General features: G+C 43.7%; 2 protein-coding genes across 7 annotated transcripts; both read right to left on the reverse strand.

The window, feature by feature from the left end:
- Positions 1-1,207: 1,207 nt before the first annotated feature.
- Positions 1,208-6,345, reverse strand: LOC121296794 (UPF0461 protein C5orf24 homolog). Of its 3 annotated transcripts, none has more exons than XM_041222600.1 (3): positions 5,028-5,243; positions 4,171-4,766; positions 1,208-2,652 (listed from the first exon to the last, which is right to left on the reverse strand). In XM_041222600.1, exons 1-3 carry the CDS (start codon positions 5,061-5,063, stop codon positions 2,613-2,615), a joined length of 672 nt encoding a protein of 223 aa, XP_041078534.1. In that variant the 5' UTR covers positions 5,064-5,243; the 3' UTR covers positions 1,208-2,612. The 3 variants fall into 3 exon arrangements, with proteins under 3 accessions (XP_041078534.1, XP_041078535.1, XP_041078536.1); XM_041222601.1 differs by lacking the exon at positions 5,028-5,243 and adding an exon at positions 6,037-6,345 and having other exon boundaries at positions 1,209-2,652; XM_041222602.1 differs by having other exon boundaries at positions 1,209-2,652; positions 4,264-4,766; positions 5,028-5,235.
- Positions 6,346-8,390: 2,045 nt separating this feature from the next.
- ddx46 (DEAD (Asp-Glu-Ala-Asp) box polypeptide 46) lies at positions 8,391-21,055 on the reverse strand. Of its 4 annotated transcripts, XM_041223422.1 has the most exons (25): positions 20,920-21,055; positions 20,127-20,164; positions 19,270-19,443; positions 19,032-19,133; positions 18,653-18,743; positions 18,460-18,510; positions 17,817-17,982; positions 16,738-16,934; positions 16,320-16,433; positions 15,510-15,675; positions 14,610-14,730; positions 14,276-14,451; positions 13,937-14,058; positions 13,777-13,855; positions 12,538-12,620; positions 12,165-12,329; positions 11,781-11,943; positions 11,412-11,605; positions 11,121-11,258; positions 10,837-10,986; positions 10,385-10,603; positions 9,991-10,209; positions 9,546-9,690; positions 9,058-9,131; positions 8,391-8,732 (listed from the first exon to the last, which is right to left on the reverse strand). In XM_041223422.1, the coding sequence occupies exons 2-25, from the start codon at positions 20,159-20,161 to the stop codon at positions 8,685-8,687; spliced, it is 3,192 nt and encodes a 1,063-aa protein (XP_041079356.1). In that variant the 5' UTR covers positions 20,162-20,164; positions 20,920-21,055; the 3' UTR covers positions 8,391-8,684. The 4 variants fall into 4 exon arrangements, with proteins under 4 accessions (XP_041079356.1, XP_041079358.1, XP_041079359.1 ...); XM_041223424.1 differs by lacking the exon at positions 20,127-20,164; XM_041223425.1 differs by lacking the exon at positions 18,460-18,510 and having other exon boundaries at positions 20,920-21,054.
- Positions 21,056-22,471: the final 1,416 nt, after the last annotated feature.

Genomic DNA, 22,471 nt, shown 5'->3' on the forward strand with positions numbered 1-22,471 from the left:
CATTAAAGAAGCTTTGTAATGTGGGGGGGGGGACGTGACAGGACAAGACAAGGTAATACAAAGAATCTAAACATCCCAATACTGCACTGCTCTTACTCACTGCAGAGACTAGACTGAGGGGGACCTTCTTACAATTACACTGTGAAACCAGACCAACACACTGCAGTGACTAGACTGAGGGGGACCTTCTTACAATTACACTGTGAAACCAGACCAACACACTGCAGTGACTAGACTGAGGGGGACCTTCTTACAATTACACTGTGAAACCAGACCAACACACTGCAGTGACTAGACTGAGGGGGACCTTCTTACAATTACACTGTGAAACCAGACCAACACACTGCAGTGACTAGACTGAGGGGGACCTTCTTACAATTACACTGTGAAACCAGACCAGCACACTGCATGACTAGACTGAGGGGGACCTTCTTACAATTACACTGTGAAACCAGACCAACACACTGCAGTGACTAGACTGAGGGGGACCTTCTTACAATTACACTGTGAAACCAGACCAACACACTGCAGTGACTAGACTGAGGGGGACCTTCTTACAATTACACTGTAAAACCAGACCAACACACTGCAGTGACTAGACTGAGGGGGACCTTCTTACAATTACACTGTGAAACCAGACCAACACACTGCAGTGACTAGACTGAGGGGGACCTTCTTACAATTACACTGTGAAACCAGACCAACACACTGCAGTGACTAGACTGAGGGGGACCTTCTTGGTGGGTTTGCTACCACCATGCAAAAATACATCTGAAAAGACACCAAACATTGTCCAGATCTGTCGTTAGGCTCAGTATGAACTGTGCAAATGAAACGTGGGTCTAACAGGTCACTGAAGCCCTTCCACGTATTATCAAGATTATTTGATATTATTATTAATGTGGATCATCTGCTATTCAGTTTTGAGTCCGAACTGCAGAGTAATTTACTTGTAATGCTTTGCCTTGCTTTCTCTTTTAGAAACACTTTATGGTTGCAAATGCTCAACTGAAAAGTCTTGTTAAATTGCCTTTCAAAACTTTCCATCTGCTACACAGAGGCCTTGGAAAAACTGCACTCAGAAACCACTGCGGCAGAAATGGCCTTTTTGTCAGAATGGTGCACATAAATAAAGTCCTGTTAGTTTTTTTTTTTATAGAACATGCTGATTTACTTGAAACAAAATCTGATGTTTAATTCACAAACACACTTTATATTTCTAACATACATTGCTCTAATAAGCATACATCATTACACATATTTTCAATGATATAGACTTAACAAAAATGATTTTACATAACATATAAAAGGGGCCTTACACTCAATATAAAAAGAAAAACTAAAAACTCAAAGGGTTCTTTTCAAGGCTGCAGGAAAACTATGCAAGAAGGTGGACTTGATGCATGAAATGAATATTGCACACAGTGTTCTCTATGCAATGTGTAGCTCAATAATAGAACCCTTCTTTACGGTTTACGTCTGTAAAGGCAGGTGCTGATATAAAGTTTACAAAACAAATCATATATATATATATATATATATATATATATATATATATATATATATACATACTGTAGTTATATCAAATATGATCAATTGCTACATATACTGTAAGCACTACAAAGATGCAGAATACAGATGTGCAACATACAATGTAAAAGAGGCAGCCGTTGTTACATGATGTTCACTCATTAACAGCTGCAGCAAATTCTTTTCTCTTTTTTAAGCCTAATATTTTTTAGTTCTGATTCAGTAAAGTGTGTTTTTCCATTTAAAAAAGTGACACGTCAAAAACCAAACCGGCAAATGAGGAGAGTAGAGCATCGTTGGCGCCGCAGCTGTGTCGTCCGAGTGTAGAAAAGGACAGTCCGGTGCGAGTGCTCTGTCACAGGGTTACAGAGCTGCTGCTTCCTGGAGCTGTCATTGAAGTGCACTGAGGAGCCAGGTCTGAGATGCCCTCACGCTTCACTTCCACACACTTCATCTCTGTACAGCTTACTTGCAACAGTAACGGCCTGATATTCCTGGGTGAGGGCCACTCAGTTCAAGCAGATTCTTTGGTTCTGGGCCAAACAAAACTGCAGAAACAGGCTTCTCCTTGAAACACATGGATAATCAGAGGGTTTTTTTGTGGATTTGTTTAAAAAGTGCTTCTCCTTGAAACACGTGGTTGATCAGAAGGTTTCTTTGTGGATTTGTTTCTTTCTACGTAGCGGTCACTCTTCCTGTTTGTATCCAGCATTAGGAATTGATAAGCCAACACTGACATAAGACTGAAAAGCTACAGGGAGTTTAAAAGACAAAGTAAATGTGATGAGACCAAGATGTACATGTCCCAGGTGCTGGATACAGTGTCACAATGCAAAGGTGGGAAGGACACCATGTTTCTCACACTACTTCTATGCCACAGGACAAACAAATAAAAGAAATACTGACAGGCTTTCCTCCCCACCCTTACAGAAAATTCTGATAAGAACAATGAAACAAGCGGCCATGGACCATGTGGTGTCTAGGATGACCAGCGTGGATACTGGACGTGGTTAGGTCTGTAGTCTCAGCATTTCATTTTAGTTAAAGGCTTTTGTTGACACAGAAGCTAAGGTGAAGTTCCGCTATGATCCGCTACTGAACTGTGGGGCTGCATGTTGACACCTGATAAAAAAAAACAGAACATGAAGTAGGTACCTTGGTGTACAGCACAAATATATAGAGAGGTACAGCAAGCACCTATACATCATGACACATGTGTAACATTATATCTATGTATATCGTTCGTGCATATTATATATATATATATATATATATATATATATAGATATATATATATATATATATATATATAGATGCCTCTCTCTCTCTCTCGCGAGTCGCCTCTAGTTTGGAGTGAGAGCGAGCGAGCGAGCGAGAGAGAGAGAGAGAGCGAGAGCGACACTCATTCCAGATGTTACACACATACTATAAGGAACATACTGGAGAAATTACACAAGTACGCATTTCAATAATGGGGCTAAGATGGTTTGTTCCAATTCAATTTCTGTAAATTTAAATCAATACATAAAAAAATCTCTCTCTCTCACACAAACATATATATATATATATACACACACACACACACACACACATACATACATATATATATATATATATATATATATATATATATATATATATATATATATATATATATATATATATATATATATATATATACACATACACACATACACATACATACACTACTACACGTGTACATGTGCACTTTTGTTTATAACAGTAATATTAAAACACTAAAAATGTGCAACGTTTGGTCTTAAATAACATTGATTTTCCTCTTACTTGTCGCTCATACTGGGGTATAGAACGGAAACGAGGTCACATGCCTTGACATTTCTCTAAAGGGTTTTCACTCCTCAAAGCAGATTTCCCGATTGGAATTCTGCTCTTTAGAAACCAAGCAATCAACGTGCTGCACTGAACAGGCTGCCCATGTACTGGAGTCTTTCCTCAGGACCCGTAAAAACAAAGACCATCAAGGACTCTTTCTGCGCATTCTCAATTCAATACGCTGCTTTAAGCAACATCCTGTGAAATTTACTCCCAGGCATCAAGTATCTCCAAGGCCCGAGAACCCAAAATGAAAAGCCTTTTATCCCACGAGCACTTGTTTTGTCTGCATGCTGTGACAATTAATTATTTAGACAGGAGTTATAACATTAGCAAAATATGTGAGTAGAGACACACATTACAAAACCATATAACAGAGTCCTGTGGCATAACAAAACAAATGATGTGAACAGCTAACCATTTCCCCAACAAATATATAGATATATTTACACTATATCTATATATATGTGATATATATCCAATATACTCTTTGATGGGTATTACGAAACTAACTAACTTAATTATATATATATATATGATATATATATATGATTTTATATATATATATATATATATATATATACACACATACACACAGAGGTAGAGAGGCTTGTCATGAGTAAACTAACACTGTTTGCTCAGGACAAGTCCCTGTGTATATCAATCATAAGCACGCTCCTCCTGCAGAAGTGTTCTGAACTATTCCAACACGCTGCTGTTCCACAACACTCCGCACATGCACTCCGCACAAGCAATGCAGTGATAAATAGGAGAGCGCAGCATTACTCGTTGGGCTGTTTCTCTTTGCCAGCGGGGTCACATAAAGCTCTCTTGTGCATCATTGAATAGGGGAAGGCTGCAGAGCTGCAGGATGCGTACCCCAGTTTGGAGAGACGCGACAGAGTCTTGATGCTGCCTGGCGGTCTGCCTGGGCTAACCTTGTACCCGGCTGCCTTAGTGGTGCCCAGGGGCCTCCCAGGGCTGGTCTTGAACCCGGCTGCCTTTGTGGTGCCCAGGGGTCGGCCGGTGCTGGTTCTGTAGCCAGCCAGTTTGGTGGTCCCAGAAGGTCTGCCTCTCCTGCCCGATCTTCCGAGGCCTTTCTTTTTCTTCGAGTCCTCTGGCTTCTCTGTGTTTTTCCCCCCTCCTGTCTGGGAGTTTGTTTCCTGCCGTGGACAGGGCATGGCTTTGTGGGTGCTGTGCGGCGGGGGGGCCAGGGCCAGGGGCAGGGGCAGAGGAGGGGGTGGAGGGGGGTAGAACTTGCTGGACTGCGAGGTGCAGAGATCGAACTGACTGCCCGGGTGTCGGCCCTCCTCTGCCAGGCAGGACGCTCTGCTGGTCATGCAATAATCGCTGGTGTTGCTGGCAACCTGGCGCATCATTCTCTGTGTGAAAAGAAAAACAGGGCACCATGTGTCAATACAGGCTCATTCTGCACTGCAGCTGCACTGGAGCACTTTCACTCTGCATTTCATTCTGCAGAGTCTCACAATGCACCTTTTCCATGCATTGGCTTGATGTCTTTGGTACTAAAAAAAACAACCTGCAGTTAAAATGAGCTACATATTAGGTTTCAAGTATAAAAATGCTTTAAAATGCCCTATCATCACAATAATACAAATTGTAAATACATAAACCATACTCACCAACAAAACATAATGATAGTTTGATTGAGTTGACATTACTTTGATAATGTGACCCCTTAAATAACTTTCTGCTACTAAAATAAAAAGAAAAGCCCTATGTAGCCGGTTTCACTTATATTATACAGTAACACGGCATTAAATCACAGTACACACAATTACAACAAGTTCCAATGACTCGCACACGGCGCCACCCTCAACGTGAAGTTCACAATGCAGAGGACACTGCGTGCATCTAGTTTTGTATGTATTCCTGGGAGCGGGATATTTTACGTACAACAAAAACCACAATCCAGTGGAATAACGTGTTTAACAACACGGGGCGTGTGGCCAGACATACAGTACAAAGCAACAGCGTGTCCATTTTCACCGAATGCATTCCGCGCAGACTCCCAGCACGATAAAGTCAGACCACGAAGCCTACATACTGTACAGCAAGAAGCTAATGATTCGATCGCGTAAACAAAACAATGTTAATTTATGAGCACACAGGAGGCACTAGCGTACACAGAAACACGAATAACCACTCACTCTGCAAAATCTTCATAGACTATGCAAGCAATATCACCACGGACTGAAAACAGAAATCGCAGAGTTTGTGTTATTAAGAACTCTCACACTGCTGCTCATTCAGCGGTTATTTATTAATGCAAAGTCTATGTTTTATTAATTACTTCGACTGTTGTGCCCGGCCTGTTTTTTTTTTTTTTTTTAGCTCACTTGTTTCTTGAACATGCAGAATACATTTTCGGCCTTCTGTAGTGTGTTAGTACAGTAATATTTACATTAGTGCAAAAAATAGGCCGTCGTGTATGTTGGTAACCCTTTTCTTGCAACACTGTTCACCAGATACAGCTGCTTAACATACATGTCCTTACAGAAACGGTGTGTTCTCATACCAAGCCGGATATACTGCAGTATGGTAAAATGCATTGCTATATTACAGAGCATATTTTAATAAGCAATCCTCAGTCAGTCAACATGCAGAATACAATAGAAAAAAAAACTGTACCTTGTTTGTTTGCTGATCATGGAATGCAAAGGGTTAAATACAAAAACGAAAGATCTTCCATTGTTTAAATCGCAAACATGCTCATTCTGTGTCCGTGCGTGACGACCGGTCGACAGGCATGTCGATATTTTTTAAATTCCCGTTGCTGAAATATATCTGAAATATTGCCCTTTTCGTGGATTGTATTTAGCTGTTGCAGAGCGGTTAGATGAGAAAGGCAGCCATTACCATTAAAAATTAATTAAGCAAGGGGAGCTACTGCGCAGGCGCGCTGTTCCCCTTGGGAATTGCAGCAGCAGTGGAGCAAATAAACCCTAAACCTGAATGAGCGCGAGACCTCTCGAACTGCTGCAGCCCAGATATTGTTTACCCAAATTAAAAAAGGAAAGCAAGCGGTCTTGTATTATTTTCTTTAGATACTGCAGTATACGATTACAGTATGATTAGAAAGAACAACGACAGGAGATTAAAAATGAGCGAACGCCACAGAAAGCAGTTTCTCCCGAACAGCTGAATTTAAATTGAACATAACTACCCGAAGCTATTGTATCTTTTTACTGCAACCTTGTTCCAAGTCATTTCATATATACCAGAGACTATCAGAGTCAAATATGTGAGTGTTGACTGACATTCGTGAAACATTGTGATATACTTTAATATGCATTGATTGCTTGTATATTAAAAAAAAAACAGTACAATATGAATTATTAATAAAATGGCCAGGCTCTTGCTGCTCAGCGCTCACACTGATCAGCCTCATACGTCTCGAAGGCAGATTTGTCTTTTCAGTTTACATCTTCCCTCCATTTCACACATACAGGCGAGTAAAAACCCTTCCCATTGTAGGTGTAATAGCTTATCATCCAAAACCAAGTGAAACATGGCATCTGGCGCACATCACTGACCATCACTCACCAGTCCAATAGTGCCATTGTGCATCATCACTGACCATCACTCACCAGTCCAATAGTGCCATTGTGCATCATCACTGACCATCACTCACCAGTCCAATAGTGCCATTGTGCATCTTCACTGACCATCACTCACCAGTCTAAACATTAGGCTTATTGAATTGGCTTCTTGAGTTTTACCTTATGGGCTGTTTTTTGAAGTTATGTATGCACCATGCATCATCATACGAAAAATCTTCCAAATCACATTACATTTTACAATACCGATTTAAAGATGAAAAGGGCCACCATGAGATGTTGTTTTAGATTTGTATTTTTTGCTCCGATTCTTTTTTCTGTAATTTACACATTTTCTTTTAGTACCACTTTCTCAGTGAATAGCCCAGTCCCTGTGTGGTGGAAACACTGTTTTATGTATTCCAGGGATCAGTTATACAAGCTAACAGATTACTTCCTACGTGTTATATTGGTTATGAAAGTATTGCACAACCATACAACAGACAAAACAAAGGTGTAATAAATTCTCAAATCAAAACCTTCACATGAGAAACGTTTCTGCACGGGGTCCTGCACGGCCACTTTGTAAACAGTTATCTCTCTTCTCAAGGTGTCTACAGTTCTGTAATCTGACCCTTTTCTAAAGGTGTCTGTGTTTCTGTAGCCAAATGCCTTTGTGACAGGTATCCCTTTTCTAAAGGTATCTGTGGTTCTGTAGCCCGATGCCTTTGTGTTTGAACAGCCCAGTTTCCAATCCCTGACATTTCTTTTTCCACTGGTTTGCAGTGCATGTTTGGACACTGTCAGAGTTGACAAAGAGCTGTTCAACTTGCAGAAAAACAGGCTTTTATATTACTGGTAATTATGTTCTGTCAGACAGCTGTGCCCAAGCTCATAGAGTCCAACACACAGGGGCACTTACTGATTTATACTATGAATGCAGCCTTTATTAAAATCTGTATCTTGGACACAAAAAAAAATTCATACAAAGAAATATACATAAAGAACAGCACAGATTTAAAAAAAACAGATAATCAGACCCACTTCATTACATTTATGTATACCATCTGAATTTAAACCTCAACTGATTGATCTGAACGTAAAACTTCACCAAACACTGAATGCCAAGAGCGAGTATGAATGAATACGGTTCTACATCGTTTCACTTTAATTGTCAAAGAAACTACAGCTCTACATCCCACTCTGTCGTTATTAGTTTTGTTTTAACTCTAAAATAGGTCTTATAATAAAGTATGTTTTAAAAAGAGTTTCAGCATAAGGGGAATTCGAACTTCGAACTGAAATCAGCACATGAATGACAACTTAATAACAAATATGACCATCAACATTCCCAAATCTCTTTCAGGTCTACAATATGTGCAAGACATAGAGCATACCAATTTCAATGCTCTTGTCTTACAGAAGTGCACCGTATCAGCGCAGTACTAAATAGGATGAAGACAGAGTTTTCTATTTAAAAAAAAAACAAAAAAAAACAAACACCTCTAAAATTGCATTCTAATACATTCTAACGATGTATTTTAAATAAAGAAAACAGGTGGAATTTCCAACAACTCAAACAGGCTGACAGAGGTGAGAAATCATGGACAGGATTCTGTTATTACAAGCATGAACACAAATCTACAGCTCCAGTAAAAACATACAAAAAACTGCAGTCCATTCACATAAAAACACGTGAAGACAGAAACGCAGCGCTCGTCCATTCACGTTCCTGCACTCCTACAAAACCTTGTATCTTCCCTTGCTGGTTGGCTGATACGAGTTTTGCTAAAAGACAACAAAAAGAATTGAATAGTCTTGTTAGGTTTTACAGGTAATACATTTTAGAAAATAATGAATAATTTAAAACCTCAAACCATGTATGGCTCTGTTAAAGAACGGGTGCATATAAAATGAAAAGTAACAAAATGAGCAGAGAGCTTCTATTGAAATACCTCAGCCTCCAGGTACAGTATAACAAGACTTGAAGTCTGTGCAAAAAAACTCACAGAACTGCAGTGAAAGCCATTTCTATCTTCACTACAAAAACAGGATACAGAATCTTCTTCGACCATTTCAACAAGCACATCAACAGCAGTGCAGCTGTCCTTACCAGTCTGATAAGCTCTTCTTTAATGAGCCTGGAGATCTCTGCTTTAGCTTTCTGCACGGCCAGCTCGTTAGCACCTAGAGTGAGGAGTAACAATACATACTGTCAGGGTGGAGAGTAACACTGTCGGATGTCATCATGGGATGATTCAGTGTCATAGCGATCAGCCTGCGCTGCAGCAAAACATGGGACTGTTCCCCTGGTTGGATCCCAACTCCCCTCCATCTTATCTTGTCAATGCTCTCACAAACAGGTCCTTCGGTCACAAAACACTGTTTATTACCCATTTATTATCATTTTACTATCATTGCACTGCAGGATTTGACAAGCAAATCCAAGCTCCTTGCAGTTTAGCAATGGTGGTTAGGAAGCTCCATTGTCTAAAACAGCTTGTACAGTGTATATAAAACATGCATTTTGAAATGCAATGGATGAAACACAGCACTATACTGAGGCACTGAGATGCATGACAAAACCTGTTAATCACTTACTTTCAATGGCCAGATAGATCTTGCGCTCTCCTTCCTTCGGCTCCTTGCCTGGTGGGAAGTAAGTCCCTCGAATGGTGATGGCAGCCTCCGAATACTCACCGATCCTCTGCAATGCCTCTTTGGACGTGACCTTCCAGCGGGCAGTCTGCAAAAACAGCAAAACAAACCCTCTGTGATCCTGCTTTCCACCTCTCCCACACACACACGACAGGACAGACACACCATCACACACACACACACACAGTAGAACACTTGTGTAAATACACTCTACATTCAATCCAAAAAATGTGAAATCACACTTAATACTCCAAAAGAAAAATGCAAGCAGAGTTCCACAGAAGTGAAGAGGACACTACATGTGGGATACCCAGGCCCACACAGTAGGAATCCCAATACATAAAGCCCACAATGTGGAATCCCAGAGTGCAGTGAAGCTAAAGCTGACCTGGGGGAAGTCGTTGATCTCCAGCTCCTCCTCGTATCTCTTGAGGGTCTCATTCTGCGCGCTCTCCTGTTTCTCTTCCTCCTGCTTCTCCACAGGGATGTAGTTCAGCTTGGCGTTGATCTTTTCAGCCAGCTGCTCCGCGATGGTCTTTGCAGAGACAGACTGTGGCTGAATGGTGCCTCCGCGCAGAACCGCATTTGTTGCTTGCTGCATCACATCCTAAGGATTCCACGCAATAGGGTTTGTACAGCAGAGACAACACACAGAAATATGCAGATTTCAAGTGGAGAACACAATTGGAAACAATTGTGCCATTCAGCTAATTTTAGGCAAAACCAGTGCAGTAATAAAATGGAGCAATCCCAATGGAAATGTCTCCCTGCAACTCACTCACCAGTGCTTCTGAACCCAGGTTCTTCTGGGCGTTGATCTTCAGTGCCAGTTTCTTGGCAATCTCCAGTTTCTCAGCATTGCCAGCAGAGGGCACCAGCATGCTGGGTCCCCCCCCGCCGCCAGCAGTGGCATTGGCCACCCCTCCTCCACCCCCCCCTGGTGCAGCCATGTCCTTCACCCTCTTCTTAGAGTTGAACATACTCTCGATCTGCTCATCAATCTGGAGGAACACACAGACACAACAGCTTTGTAATCCTTACAAAACTTTTCTTCATTTGCAAATTGTGAAAGCTTTAAGAGACTTAAACTTGTGGACCTTGGTATACTTCCACTCTAGATTAATTCATTGGTTTACTGATAAATCACTCTGGAACCATAGAAGACCAGTTTAGAAGTTATTCACAAGTTCAGCCCCTGATCTAGCCACCCCTCTCTGGCTGACAGTATACTCACATCTAAAGCACCATCCTCGTCGTCGGAGTCCTGCAGCCCCAGCGCAGCTTTCTGCAGCTTCTTCCTCTCGTTGGCTAGAGCATGCTCCGTCTCGTCGAACTTGAAGCCCTTCCCAGAGAAGCCGCTGCTGCTCTTGATGCTCTTTCCCTCCTGTAAAATTCAGAGGAAACAGAACTGAAGCCCTTACAAAAACAGAGCCTTAGAACAGTCTGCCCGATCAGAGGGCAGAAAGCAAAGAATAATCAGATCCAGAATTTCAGAAAGAAAGAGCTTTTCCTACTTACAGCTTTCTGTTGATCCTTGAAGTTGTTCCACAGCTGCTCCAGTTCTGGAGGAACAGCAGATCCCGACAGCTCCAGAGCCTTTATAATATCCACAGCGAAGCGAGCTTGGTCTTCCGTAATAAAGGTGTAGACAAACCCCTAGAATGCAATGCAACATTACACAATGCCTTTAGCAGGGTCGGGAAAACAGGCACGTTAACAACAAGGCTTAAACTTCTTTCACAAAAAGTGTACAGGTGATCAACTGCAGATTCAAGCCAATACGTGTGCAGACAGAAGTTAAAGACTCACTTTATTCCCTGCTCTCCCAGTGCGGCCGGCTCGGTGCACATAATCCTCATAGTGATTGGGGCAGTTGTAGTTGATCACCAAGATCAGGTGCTTCACATCCAGCCCTCTGGCAGCGACCGAGGTCGCCACAAGCAGTCGACAGGCTCCATTCTTAAAGTCATTTATAATGCTATCTCGGTCATACTGGTCGATGCCTGGCAGGTTTTTTTTTTTTTTTTTTTTTTTTTTTAAAAGAAAGTGTTATCTGGTTAAGTAACTCGGGTATCACTGTTTTATCACAGCTGATTTTGAAATGGATTTTAAAAAGTGCAACAATGTAAAACAGGAGGAATCTCTCCTGGGTAGAAATCAAGCTGAACGCCCACTTACCTCCATGAAGGGACATGCAAGGGTACGAGGCCTTCATCAGCTCCTTCAGCAGCCCATCTGCATGCTCCTGTTTGTCTACAAATATTATAACGGAGCCCTTCTCCTGGTAGTGACCCAGCAGTTCCAGCAGCTTCAGGAACTTGTTCTCTTCCTCAAGGACAATCTGAAGAGGAGAGCGTCCACGTTACACAGCAGCACTGAACCCAGTGAAACATTCCTCTACCCTGCTGTACTGAAGAGTCACATTATTACAAACTGAGCTTTTGCTTCACACAGTCCCAGACAATCTAGCAGTATGAACAAGCAGCCCACCGTTTTCAAGACTGATCCAGTGAAACACAGACGCTGCCCAACATTACTCAGGGAGTGCTTTTACAAACATACCACATGCTGCTCCACATCTGAGCACACGATGCTTCTGCCTCCCACTTGCACCTCCACAGGTTTGGACAATATCCTCCGAGCGAGGGCCTCCATGGCTCTGGGGAACGTGGCTGAGAACATCACTGTCTGCCGGTCGGGACGGATGTTGTCGACAATGCGCATGACCTGAAAGACCAGAGAAGCACAAGAGTGAGACATGCCTCAGCCCTTCCTCTCTGTAGAGACTGCTGACTGTTAAAACTGCAGCCACAGCTTCACCAGACAAGGTAAGCAACAAACATTCAATGGACTTCAAAATCAACAGAAAACTGTCGCAAAGTACAGTAGGCGGGTGAATCTGGAATCGGCTTGGTTTTAATCTGCAGAGTCTAACCTGTGGTTCAAAACCCATGTCAAACATCCTGTCAGCTTCATCTACCACAACGTAGGTGACTCTGCGCAGGTTTGTGACTCGACCTACAAAACAGTAAGAGAGAAACAGCATGAACCTGTGCTGCCTCAGTGAGGACACAAACACACAATCATGAGTGTGCAAAACAAACACACACACACAATCATGAGCCTGCACAGCCAGGACACAAACACACACACAATCATGAGCCTGCACAGAGAGGACACAAACACAATCATGAGCCTGCACAGTGAGGACACAAACACACACACAATCATGAGCCTGCACAGTGAGGACACAAACACAATCATGAGCCTGCACAGTGAGGACACAAACACACACACAATCATGAGCCTGCACAGTGAGGACACAAACACACACACAATCATGAGCCTGCACAGTGAGGACACAAACACACACACAATCATGAGCCTGCACCAGTGAGGACACAAACACACACACAATCATGAGCCTGCACCAGTGAGGACACAAACACACAATCATGAGTGTGCAAAACAAGGACACAATCATGAACCTGCACAGTGAGGACACAAACACACAATCATGAACCTGCACAGTGAGGACACAAACACACACACAATCATGAGCCTGCACAGTGAGGACACAAACACACAATCATAAGCCTGCACTGCAAGGACACAAACAATCATGAGCCTGCACCACAAGGACACAATCATAAGTCTGCACCACGAGGACACAAACACATAATCATGAGCCTGCAAAACAAGGACACAAACAGAAGCAGCCGTTTTCATTGTGTTGACAATGTGTTCTGTTTTGTCACACTTGAATATATACAAATCATGAGTATAACAGTTTAGATCAAAAACAAAACACAACATACAGACCGCTGCTTCCTGTGCTGAAGGTCACATGGTCTTACTGCAGCTAGAGCAACAGACTTAAACGGACAGATGGCACAGAGAGTGAATCGGTACCTCCAAGAGAAAACCATCTTTGAAATATTACTAAGACCTCGCTATAGAATTAGTGTGTGGCAGCATGTCTGAGACCAGACATGTGACCTGTGCTCAAATCAGACAAGACCTCCTCAGATACGAGGCTTCAACAGTGCTGCACAACACACTCAGCCCTCTCCACGTCTGTGTAGGAAACATTTCACAGTACGTTTCACTGGAACTCTTTATTCTGTAACATTAATTCAATATGTACTATTAGAACACTCAAGCATTTCCTCACCATTATTGGCTCCCAACATGTCAATCATGCGCCCGGGCGTGCACACAATGATCTCAGCTCCTCTCTTCAGTTCTGCAATCTGAAACAAATAGAATTGGACTGTGAGGCAGGATCACCCTGAGACTAAGAGGCTTGGAACACTATCTACACACACACACACCTGCTCACTGATTCCTGTGCCTCCATACACACAGACCACCCGGAGACCCAGAGGCTTGGAGCACTTCTTGCACTCTTTAGTAATCTGAAGGGCCAGTTCTCGAGTCGGGGTCATGATGACAGCTAAGAATCAGAAGACAGAAGGTAAATCAAATCAAAGGAGATGGTTACAAATGATACATTTCACAAAAGTCCATTTAAACAATGAATCCTCACTGAAAATACAACTGCCTTTATGAATCCACTGCATTCTTAGACTAGCACAGTCATTTTGTATTCTATTGCAATACACAGGCATATTCCGGTGCTTGTGACCTCACCCGCCACACCATACACTCACCAATCGGACCCTCAGCTTCCTCCAAAGGTCTCTGGTCCATGATGTGCCGGAACATGGGCAGCAGGAAGGCGATGGTCTTGCCACTGCCGGTTTTAGCAATCCCAATCAGATCCCTGCCACTCATGATGGCAGGAATAGCCTGGGCTTGGATTGGTGTAGGTTTGTCATAGTTTTGTCTAGGAGTAAAACAATATAAACTGTCACACCCAACACAATTCAAAAGCAAAACGTTTCGCTGGTTTCTTTTTTCCTTCTCCTGCAGGAGCTTATGGATAAATAGGAGAATTTAAGTATTTACAAAATGGACGTATACCAGATACTTTTCTTCTCTTACTTTTTAAGAGCGCTTAAAATCTTCATAGAGATGCCACACTGCACCCAGGTCTTGATTGGTTTGGGGCAGCCTTTACCCTTCACTGCAATCCCTTCCAATTCCAACCGGTAGATATGCACTTCTGCAGACAGAAAGCAAAAGCGGATATCAATTTTAAAATCCTCCTCAAGCAAAAAATGACACTTAGGTCTTACTCTAACAACCCTCAGAACAGGAAGTGTAAGCCAATGTTTAGTACCATTCTGACATCTGGTTTGAGCTACTGATTTGAACTCTTTACCTTCAGCTTGTTTCAATGGATTCTCCGAGGGCACTTGTACCATGTAAACATCCAAATCTTTTCATAGCACCCGCATTGTAGTTCTGTTAAGAAACACACCAACCAGCTAATCTGTATGGAATCCATGCTGTGCTATTACTACTGTAAGATCAACAGTAAATATGTTCACCTGCATCTTTAAGACTGCATTCCAATGAGTTAAGAGTGTGATATGAGAATAAGACTCACCTTCCGGACTCATTCTAGCCAGCTCAGGAATACCCAACATGCTGTTCAAGACTCACCTTCCGGAGTCATTCTAGCCAGCTCAGGAATACCCAACATGCTGTTCAAGACTCACCTTCCGGAGTCATTCTAACCAGCTCAGGAATACCCAACATGCTGTTCAAGACTCACCTACCGGACTCATTCTAGCCAGCTCAGGAATACCCAACATGCTGTTCAAGACTCACCTTCCGGAGTCATTCTAGCCAGCTCAGGAATACCCAACATGCTGTTCAAGACTCACCTTCCGGAGTCATTCTAGCCAGCTCAGGAATACCCAACATGCTGTTCAAGACTCACCTTCCGGAGTCATTCTAGCCAGCTCAGGAATACCCAACATGCTGTTCAAGACTCACCTTCCGGAGTCATTCTAGTCAGCTCAGGAACCTCGACGTAGAAGTTCTTGCGGTACGGTTCATACTCAATCTTCTGATGGTCCACAGGTTCCAGCAGCTTCCTCTGTTTCGACTGATACCCAGTGAGTGCAGTCTGAAGATCAACCTCCTCCTCTTCTGAGGAGTACTGGACCATTCAAAATGAGAACAACACTTATTAGATCAAGCTCCTCCCCTTCGGAGTATACTGGACCATTCAAAATGGGTGCAACACTTATTAGATCAAGCTCCTCCTCTTCGGAGTATACTGGACCATTCAAAATGAGAACAACACTTATTAGATCAAGCTCCTCCCCTTCGGAGTATACTGGACCATTCAAAATGGGTGCAACACTTATTAGATCAAGCTCCTCCTCTTCGGAGTATACTGGACCATTCAAAATGGGTGCAACACTTATTAGATCAAGCTCCTCCTCTTCGGAGTATACTGGACTATTCAAAATGAGAACAACACTTATTAGATCAAGCTCCTCCTCTTCGGAGTATACTGGACCATTCAAAATGGGTGCAACACTTATTAGCTGCCCTTATGCTAACGGTTACCTAGTTGTTTCCAAATGAGCCACGTGCTTTTCTGAATGGTTGTACACCACCGCCCCAGTGGTCCACACATTTACAAATACACACACAGGTATATAAACTTGGCAACCTTAAGAAGAGACACAGTTTGGAAAACTGGTTTCATTACATCTTTAGGAAGACAGAAGAACTGCATGAGGTATGTGCAAAATCCTTTGCATTTTAAAAAGATGACATTTAAAGCTCACTTGCCTCCATTGCATCCTGGTCATTCTCCATCAGCTCCCCTTTCTTCTTCTCAGAGTCAAAAGATGCTTTTTTGGTTGTTAATACAGTCATCACTTTGGTTACTGTTGTACCACTCTTCTATGTAAATTAAATCAATTGGGGGGAACAAAAAAACAGTAGTCAAAGAATCCTCCACACACAATATACAAATAACGAAATTGAAGGTGCTGTGTGCTGGACAGATTTAAATGTGTGTCTGATCTAAGGAGTTTGAAGGAGACATGCTGCTTCTGCAAGTACAGTACCTTAGGAAATGCAAATAAACTTATCCAACATTACAGGTACCTTTGAGATGTAACACAGGCCACATGGCTTGAACAGCCAGCCTGCTGGTCATTAACCTTCACTGGGATTCTCCTTCTGCACGGTCACAGCTTCTTACCTTGTCATTTGCACCCTTCATGCTACCCATGTTGAATTTCTTCACCTCCTCCTTCACCTCCTCCATGTAGGCGTCTAGCGTGTCCTGCTCATCATCCACAGTGTCCATGCTGTCTGCCTCTGCCTCTACTGCTACCTCTTCTGCCTCTGCCTGAGCCTCTTCCTCTGGAGCCACTGCCACCCCATCCTCATCATCATCTAAACAGGTAGGAGGACAAGGCAGGCCTGTTCTGAGGATCTGCAATACTACTGTATCAAACAGAGAGAATCTGTGCACCCTGCACCCTTTTAACAACCTTAATCCCAAGACAGGCCTGTTCTGAGGATCTGCAACACTACTGTATCAAACAGAGAGAATCTGTGCACCCTGCACCCTTTTAACAACCTTAATCCCAAGACAGGCCTGTTCTGAGGATCTGCAACACTACTGTATCAAACAGAGAGAATCTGTGCACCCTGCACCCTTTTAACAACCTTAATCCCAAAACAGGTCTGTTCTGAGGATCTGCAATACTACTGTATCAAACAGAGAGAATCTGTGCACCCTGCACCCTTTTAACAACCTTAATCCCAAGACAGGTCTGTTCTGAGGATCTGCAATACTACTGTATCAAACAGAGAGAATCTGTGCACCCTGCACCCTTTTAACAACCTTAATCCCAAGACAGGTCTGTTCTGAGGATCTGCAATACTACTGTATCAAACAGAGAGACTCTGTGCACCCTGCATCCTGCATCCTTTTAACAACCTTAATCCCAAGACAGGTCTGTTCTGAGGATCTGCAATACTACTGTATCAAACAGAGAGAATCTGTGCACCCTGCACCCTTTTAACAACCTTAATCCCAAGACAGGTCTGGTCTGAGGTGCTACATTACTACTGTATCAAAACAGAGACTCTGCACTCCCTTCACCCTCGTCACAACCTTAATCCCAAAGCACTTTTACATTATAAATCAAGTTTTAACTGCGACAGTTACAAGATGTGCTGCATTACTAAATTCCCAGATTTTCAAGAACAAAGTGTCTTTTTGAATTACTAGCTGTCTGCAACCCGTTTGATACGAGCTCTCTGCTTTACCATCATCATCCTCAAGGCTCCACTTCTTTCCCTGCTTCATCTCCTCCAGCTCCCTCTTCAGCTCCCCGATGTTTTCCATTGCTTTCTTCCGCTGCTCTTCTCTCCATTTCTCCACTCGCTCTTTCCTTTTCCTCATCTCCTCCTCCAGCTTATTCTGGTCAAAGTTCTATTTTGAATGGTAGAAAATGCTTTCAGCCAGGTTCTTTATTATTTCATTGAACCCCTGCTGAAGCAAGGCTCTGGACTGTTCAATTGAATAACAAAGGGTCGAAGACTGAGAGTACCACTGCTTACATTAACACAGCAGCTGGTCTGACACACTGCGAAACAGAAAACACAAGCCACCCTCCCAAGTGTGTCGTGATGTTAAATTCAGATACGAGCCTTTAGAAATCAGAGCATAACTTTTACTGCATTACAGCTTGATCTGAAAATGTATTGTTTGGTTTACTACATCACACCTGTGGCTGCATATAAAGCCATTACAATGGGACCCAGACACAGTGAAGCACCACGTATCTATCACCAGGTCTGACCAGAGGAAACCAAGCCGAAGAGTTTGAAGTGCGTAGCTGGTACAGTAAACAGTGCTCCGACACAGTGGAAGGGACGTTTAAAGATGAATATGTTAGCATTTGCTCACCTCATCAGGCTGCCGTTCTGTTGTCGCATCCTTTGTCCTAACTTCAGACACCTTAATGAGCACAATACAAAACTCTATTCTAATACAAACTGCAATTCTAACATACACTGCACAGACATCTACAATTACCAAATGACCTAACTTTTATATTAAAGGCAAAATGTAAACCTCTAAAAGTAAAATATGAACTTACAGCTTCATCCTTTTCTTCCTCTTTTTCCTCTTTTATTTTCTTCTTTTCAGCAGAGGACTCTGCACTGTCATTTTTCTCCTTGGATTTTGATCTGCAGTCGAGCAGAAGAGAGATTAATGCCAGACATTAATACCATGTGTTTATTGCACAAGGCAGGCATATAGAAATAAAGCCCTTGCAGGACTTTAGAAGAGTCTGTTCAGCAGGCAGATATTTTAGCTTGTGTCTTCATCACTGGCACAAGCCATCGTAGCCGCCACAAACACTGCCTTTAAATCTTGGTGGTTTGATGAGAACTCCAGCACAGTGATGTAACGCAGCATCTGTCCTGCTAAAATAATAAAGAAAGCGAGGGTTCTGTGAAGCCTCAGTCCCGTACCCGTCATCAGTCTTCCTGCTCTTGCTAGGGCTGGTGGAGCGTGACCTCCGACCCCTGCGGTCCCGACTGCGGGAGCGCCTCCTCTCCCGGCTGCGAGAGCGTCTAGGAGGAAGAGGGAAGAGTCTCAGTGCATAGCATACAAGAGTAACAATAATAATAATAATAATAATAATAATAATAATAATAATAATAATAATAATAATAAAAAACAGAAGCACGCCTTGCACAGCACTCTCACCTGACCCGCTTCCTCTCCCTGGACCGAGACCTCCTCCTCTCTCTGCTGTGAGTCCTCTCTCTCCTGCGCTCTCGCTCTCTGCTCCTGGAGCGGACGCGCTCATCACGCTTCACACGCTTCTCTGGAGAGCGGCTCCCGGACCGGCCCCTCGAGGCAGAGCGCTTCCGGTAGTGCCTGCAAGCGAGCACAGGGGATACTGAACCAGGCAAGCAAGCGAGCACAGGGGATACTGAACCAGGCAAGCAAGCGAGCACAGGGGATACTGAACCAGGCAAGCAAGCGAGCACAGGGGATACTGAACCAGGCAAGCAAGCGAGCACAGGGGATACTGAACCAGGCACGTGAAACAGGGCAGTCCCCTCAATCACCCACTCAATCTAGGGGTGAGAGCAAGGACTGGCACACACACAACCGCATTGTAGCATGGTGTCATATAACAGCACATGTTGGTAACAGCTTAAAAAAAAACCATAAGAACTGTAATGAAGTTTGAACCATTCCAGGATTTACTGTGAGTTTAATTAATCACATCTGAGCCTCACTGGGTAAGCCATCAGAACAAGCTCAGAAGTGCTGTTGAGATCACAGTGAAACCTGGGATGGCTCAAGCTGCAATATGGGTCTCATATTTCCATCCCTGTAATTAGGTTATATTATTACTTCTTATTGCAGATCTGAAGTCTTTCAGCTACAGAATACAATGATACAGGTAAACCAAACGTTTTGGATACACCCTTTTGGAATGAGTACACCACTGCGGGTCATTTCACCTGACAGGCGCACGCACACACAGGGTTACCATTCCCTGTAGTCTACCAGAGGTATGGGGTCACACATAAGAATGCAGCAGTAATTACCTCAATGCTGGGGTTTTCAACTGCTTTTTCTTCATTTTCTGCAGGAGCAATACACAACTATTTCACACATCAATGCAAACATGCTCTAATGCCTTAGAAAAAACAAAGTAATTTTAATAACTGTTTCACAGATTAATCATTTCCAGCTGGGTTATGCACAGTGTTTGTGATGTGAAGCAGGCTTTCCATTATTTGTTTTTATTTTTGTACAAACTTAGGCTCTGGTCAGACCAATCTATTGTGAATGGTTAGGGCAGATTTCATAAAGGTGTCTTGGATTACGGTGTCTTGTATGTGGAGTGTCGGGTTTTTTTTATGACGAGATAAAAACATCTGATTGTCAGTCCTATGCAAACTTTCTCTGCCACTTTCTGGATTTCCTTACTGGACGTACCAACAGTAAGCAGCGCTTTCGATGACGTCCACAGCTCAGGTTTGAAAAACTTGTGTCGGTGTTGTGAGAATGGCTCTTCCAGTAACAGGTTTCCCTTCTTTGGATCAGTTTTTATCAATGATGCTGATTCTGCGACACGGCAGACATTTAAACCACGCAGAACTGCTTTTTAGCAGTATACACTACAAATATATTTGCACCACAACACTGAAGGGCAATACAGAAATGCAGCTAAATCATTTTGCTAACAGAACTGAAGTGAAGCATGTATGCTTTGTGTAAGTGTCCAAGAGGGCCTACTGTAAAGTTTACTCCAAAAAAAAAACCTTACTGCAAAAAAAAAAAAAAAAAAAAAATCCGTACCAGTACCGATACAATAAATGCATGCATTATCCTTACCTGGACTCTCTCCCCATACTCAGTTAATTCAAAAGGAACTGGACCGCCTCGTTTACAGTAATTTGACTCCCAAATGTGCTGCTGCCACTAGTCTATTTTTCTTGAGCAAATCAAACTTCCTGGCGGGGCAACAAGCATGCCACCTCCAAGATAAGACCGCTCCGCTGTTATTATAGCGCAGTTTCTCTGGTTGAGCCTCTAGCGGTCGGAGGTAGAAATCGCAATTTACCTCGATGAACGCAGTGAAGCGACAAAATGAACACGAACTGGTGTAACACAAGCAAACATAGTGAGCTTTTCTGCTCGTACAGCACACACACAGAAATACCGTAAAAAGAAACAGTCATCTTTATTTGATTTTTTTTTTTAATTCCTGTTTTGGGTTTTTTTTTCCCACCAACATTTAGGATTTGTTTGAAGTCCAATAACAAATAACAAACTGAATCAATCCAGTAATTCCCGAGAAAAGAACGTTTTGTTTGTATATTACACTTTACTTACATCTACAGAACTCTTCCAGCTACAGAACTTACATCTCAGCATGGGTGTGGGTGGGGTGGGTGTGGGTGTTTGTGTGTGCGCACCCCACCCCAGAGTCGCACCCACACCCACCAACCCCAGAGTGTCACAATGTGTGTACACACACACCACACACACACACACACCCACCCCAGAGTCGCACCACACACGCACCCACCCACCCCAAAAGGTCACACCCACCCCACCCCAGAGTCGTGTGTGTGGGTGGGGTTTCAGCCCAAAGTCGTACCCATGAGGGGTCTCAGCGTGTGTGTGTGTGTGTGTGTGTGGGGTGGGGTTTCAGCAACCCACACCCACCCTACGCCAGAGTCGCACCCACCTCACACGTGGGTGGGTGGTGTGAGTGCATCCGCACCCACCCCACCTTAGAGTCACACCCACACAGTGTGGGTGTCCCCACCCCAGGAGTCGCACCCACACCACCCCACCCCAGGTGGGGTGCACACACCTCACCACACACACTGGTGTGTGAGGTCGCACCCACACCGACCCCACCCCACCCCAGAGTCGTACCCTCAGCATGGGGGTGCGGTGTGGGTGACTGTTGTGTGTGGGTGCTGGGTGTAGAGTCGTACCACACCGGACCTCACCCCAGGGTGTGGCGCACCGACACACACACCCCACCCCAGTGTGTCGCACCCAATGTGTGTGTGTGTGTGTGTGTGTGTGTGTGTGTGTGTGTGTGTGTGTGTGTGTGTGTGTGTGGGGGGGGGGGGGGCCCAGGGTCGTACCCACACCGACCCCACCCAAGAGTCGCACCCACACCCACCCCACCCCACCCCAGGAGTCACACCCACACACCCACCACCCCAGAGTCGTACCACACCCACTCGTACCCACACCCACTCCACCCCAGAGTCGTACCCATGGGTGTGTGTGTGTGTGTGGGGGGGGGGTGGGGTCTCAGTGTGGGTGTGGGTGGGTGCACATGTCGTACGGGTAGGTCACACATGCAGTGGACGCACGTCATGCTGATTCATTGTTCTGTGGTGCTGATAGCTATCATTGTGTA

The sequence above is a fragment of the Polyodon spathula genome, chromosome 22 (assembly GCF_017654505.1).
Source record: "Polyodon spathula isolate WHYD16114869_AA chromosome 22, ASM1765450v1, whole genome shotgun sequence".
Lineage (NCBI taxonomy): Eukaryota > Metazoa > Chordata > Actinopteri > Acipenseriformes > Polyodontidae > Polyodon > Polyodon spathula.